At 35.6% G+C, this 4,117-nt stretch overlaps 1 protein-coding gene across 4 annotated transcripts; it reads left to right on the top strand.

Moving 5' to 3' along the window:
* Window positions 390–3,255, top strand: LOC109363157 (pentatricopeptide repeat-containing protein At3g60050-like). 4 transcript variants are annotated; one of them, XM_019609298.1, is made up of 2 exons: window positions 390–2,090; window positions 2,638–3,255. In XM_019609298.1, exons 1-2 carry the CDS (start codon window positions 800–802, stop codon window positions 2,670–2,672), a joined length of 1,326 nt encoding a protein of 441 aa, XP_019464843.1. In that variant the 5' UTR covers window positions 390–799; the 3' UTR covers window positions 2,673–3,255. The 4 variants fall into 4 exon arrangements, with proteins under 4 accessions (XP_019464843.1, XP_019464842.1, XP_019464841.1 ...); XM_019609297.1 differs by having other exon boundaries at window positions 393–2,365; window positions 2,803–3,255; XM_019609296.1 differs by having other exon boundaries at window positions 393–2,365.

The following is a 4,117-nucleotide window of genomic DNA, read 5'->3' as shown; positions in this document are numbered from 1 at the left end:
AGAATATGGCTACTTGTATCAATTCTTTCTCCCAATACTGACTATCAGTGTCAGTTCTCGAAATTCCCACAATTTGGCTGCATGTGCCAATTCTTAGTGCCACGGAAAGAAAGGGGGAGAAGTTTGCCGGAAATGCATCGACGAAAAATATGAGGGAGAAAGAAAAAGTTGAATGCGTACATTGTCAGTGTACAGATTTTATACTCAAAATTTATTATATACACGTATTACATCATTCATCTAGATTATGTTTTCTGAAAAGTCAACAATAATTAAATATCAATAATGATGAATGATATAATGATAATATTATCAGTAGGTATATCTTTTTTTCTTCCATAATTTATATAATTTTACTAAAATTAATCTAAATTTTAATTAAGATTCAATATTTTTTTCTCTCAATTAATTAACATTACCTCATATCATAAGATGCAGCCAACAACATCTTCTTACGCATAGGGTTTTACAGTTTTATCACAATCCAGACCACACTAGCAGTCATTCATTGGATCCACTTATTTGCGATTTCTCGACGCCAATTTCAATTTCTCGTAGTACACTCTAAATTATCGCGTCACACGGTACAGTTTTTCGGTCCTTGATTTTCTCGTTGAGCTTCTAGATTCAATTTACTTTGTTCACATGGGTTTTCGATTCAATGGATTTCCCTCAATTCTTTAGCACAATGGGGTTCTCAAGTCTTCCATTTAGAAGAAAAAAATCGATTCTTTTGTTGTGGAATTTGTGTTTTCCTACTTTTTCAGAGTTTCAGAGATTGTGATGATGGATTGTGACCATGAATTCAATAACCCTTCTAGGTTCTAGGATGGTTCAAAAAATCTCTTATTGTTTGAACATTTCGCGTATATTATGTAACCAACCTTTTCATTGTGATGGTGATGATAATGGGGATAGAAATGGGTTTGAATTGGTTGAGGAGCCATTGAAGAAAATGTGTGTAGATACAAATGAAAGTGACGATTCGAGTGAGGATGTTAACTACAACCGACGGAAATTTTCACCCAGAATTCGGTTAAAGATGGATGTTGAAAGGGTTGTAAATGTTTTTGGACAAGATGATCCCATGTTTGATTTTGGACTGGCTTTAGATGAGTTGCATATAAAGCCATCGGTGATTCTTGTGCGAGAGGTTCTTTTCGTGATGTTGAAACGCATAAACTGTGAAAATAAGGGCAGGTGTGCGAAATTGGCGTACAAATTTTTTGTGTGGTGCAGTCAACAGGAGGGTTACCGGCACACTGCAAACTCCTATAACTTGATTATGCAAATATTTGCAGAGTGCGAGGAACTTAAAGCAATGTGGAGGCTAGTTGATGAGATGATTGAGAATGGGGTTCCAGCTACCGCACGTACTTTCAACATTTTGATTTGTACTTGTAGTGAGGCAGGTTTTGCTAGAAGATTGGTGGTGAAGTTTGTAAAGTCGAAATCATTTAACTACCGACCTTTTAAGCACTCATATAATGCAATTCTCCAGTGTCTTCTCGTTTTAAATCAGTACAAGTTGATAGAGTGGGTTTATCAACAGATGTTACTCGATGGTTTTTCCTCGGATATTTTAACTTACAATATTGTCATGTTTGCAAAGTATAGACTTGGGAAGTTGTATCAGTTCCACAGGTTGCTAGATGAGATGAATAGACATGGCCTTTCTCCTGATTTTCATACTTATAACATTCTTCTTCATGTTCTTGGTAAAGGAGACAAACCACTTGCTGCTCTTAATCTTTTAAGTCACATGAGAGAAACAGGTATGGAGCCAACTGTTCTTCATTTCACCACATTGATAGATGGACTGAGTAGAGCTGGGAATTTGGATGCATGCGATTATTTTTTTGATGAAATGATAAAGAACGGGTGCATGCCAGATGTAGTGGCATACACGGTAATGATCACGGGATATGTGGTAGCTGGTGAGTTTCAGAAAGCTCAGGAAATGTTTAATGAGATGATTTCTAGAGGGCAGATCCCTAATGTATTTACATACAATTCCATGATTCGTGGATTATGTCTGGCCGGAAAGTTTGATGAAGCATTCTCAATGCTAAAGGAAATGGAGGCCAAAGGTATTTTTCCAAATTTTGTTGTCTATAGTACGTTAGTGAGTAGTCTACGGAATGCTGGAAAGCTTTCTGAAGCTCATAAACTGATAAAACAAATGATGCAGAAGGGGAAGTATGTCCACTTTCTTTCAAGGTTCAAAGGGAAAGGATATAAGAGATAGTCATATAGTAGATTTTGTCTGATCGGAGGGGTTAGTTCATTCGGGATAAACATATTGATATAATTGACTTTGACACTGCGACCAATTCTCTGCTGGTTGTTTAGCTTGTAAAAGAAAGTATGTGATTCTCCCTTCTCATATATATTTCTTTCAATTCTCAGTAACTGACATGTAAACCTGCAAACCCGTCTTTGTTATAATACAATGATTGATATCGCTTGCCACTTTTGCTTATTGTTTAGTCAGTTGACTCGGGTCAGATAACAAGTGTTCAAATTGGCAGCAATAATATTGGTATTGAGTAGGAGCTAATGACTAAATAGCGTCATAATGATGATAACATAAGTTGAAGCATGTTGGGTATACTCAGTTCTACATATTGCTTGCAGATGTGGAATCATTATTATTGAAAGCAACAAGATAAATGAGTTGTTGGTCATTAGCTTCTTCGGTTAATTTCCTCACAATTTTCTGAAGCGAGCAATATCAGCTTAAAATTGCATTAAGCTACTCTCAAGAGCTAGATGTCCGATAATAAATTTTGTGACTTCCAGAGCATGCTTAAGTTGGTTGCTTTGCATCTGGCACTCCAATGACAGCCATTAGTCTGCCGTTATGTTCCAGTGAAGATTGAGAAGCGCATCGCAATGTGGCGAGCAGAGTGTGCTGATTCTGAACTGCTAGATGTCATCTTAGACATGTATGAATGCAATGTTCATCTTGTACGAGACGTTCTATTGCAGACGCCAATTTGTTGTGCATATTAAAGATTGTTGGCCTCGAATAAGTGAAAAACACTCCCATCTCTATATCTGAATCCGGTAGTTCTGATGATCTTTAGTTCAAGCTTAACTGTGATAACCTATTCTAGCTGTTTTTGTTGTACATCATCTTCCAGTAGTTATCTTTAGGTTTAAAAGATTCCTAGGTAGAACCACAAATATCAGATTTATGTATACTCATTCTTTTGTGAACCTAATGAGTTCTAATAATTTGTTGATCCCTTGATACTATTTTGCTTCGGGATAAATGTTTTCCATCTGATTTATATAAAGGTGTTGTCTTAATTTTCTTTGCTCTGTTTTATTATCTTGCACAGTATCTTATCTGATTCTGTTTCCACAGTACCATTTGCTTTTAGATTAAGGATTTTTTTTGTAGAAAAACCTGCCTCTTCCATTTCCAACAATCTTGCTTTGTGAGTTCTCTCAAGAATGAATGGAAACCACTGGACTTAACTAATTCAAAAGCTCATCTTGTGAAATGTCGTTCATGTAATATTATGTTATTGTTCGATCCATATAACTGATTTTATCTAGTATGATTTGTATATAAATAATTTTGGCTTACAACCTGTGGTGCAAGAGTGGAGATCAAGAGGGCCCTTTCTAAGTTACAGTCTAGATTCACTGTTAGGTTCGATAAGTATTCATGTAAAAAAATAGAACAAATTCAGATGAAGTTGGTTGTGTTGTAGGTGGGTAAAGACCATTTTGATGTTCAGAATAAACCGAACCAACAGGTTGTTAGTCTAAAATTATTAAAAAAAATAGATAATGAATCATATCACCTTAAACCTAGAGGGATAATACCAATAAGGTGTTTGTCTAGTAGTGTGATATCCCATTATATTCTTAGAATGATCAAATGGTTAAAAGTTCGATTCCTGTAAACAATACTTGTTAGAAGGGATAGTCCTACCCTCAAAAGAAATTAGTTCATTACTCAAACAAGTGGGGTGTATGCTTGGTAGTACAAAAAAACTTAAAGTTATAATGAAGTGGGTAATGTGAAGAACTGGGGGATTCATGTATGTAATTTGTAAGTGAGGTTGTGAGACTTGGAAAATACAATTTTTTTATAGTACAA

This window comes from Lupinus angustifolius, chromosome LG13 (assembly GCF_001865875.1).
Source record: "Lupinus angustifolius cultivar Tanjil chromosome LG13, LupAngTanjil_v1.0, whole genome shotgun sequence".
Lineage (NCBI taxonomy): Eukaryota > Viridiplantae > Streptophyta > Magnoliopsida > Fabales > Fabaceae > Lupinus > Lupinus angustifolius.
This window is presented reverse-complemented; position numbering and strand designations above follow the sequence as displayed.

Bases quoted from the DNA above. Each gene is read 5' to 3' on its own strand.
- LOC109363157 (XM_019609297.1), top strand. From the start codon at position 800: ATGAATTCAATAACCCTTCTAGGTTCTAGGATGGTTCAAAAAATCTCT.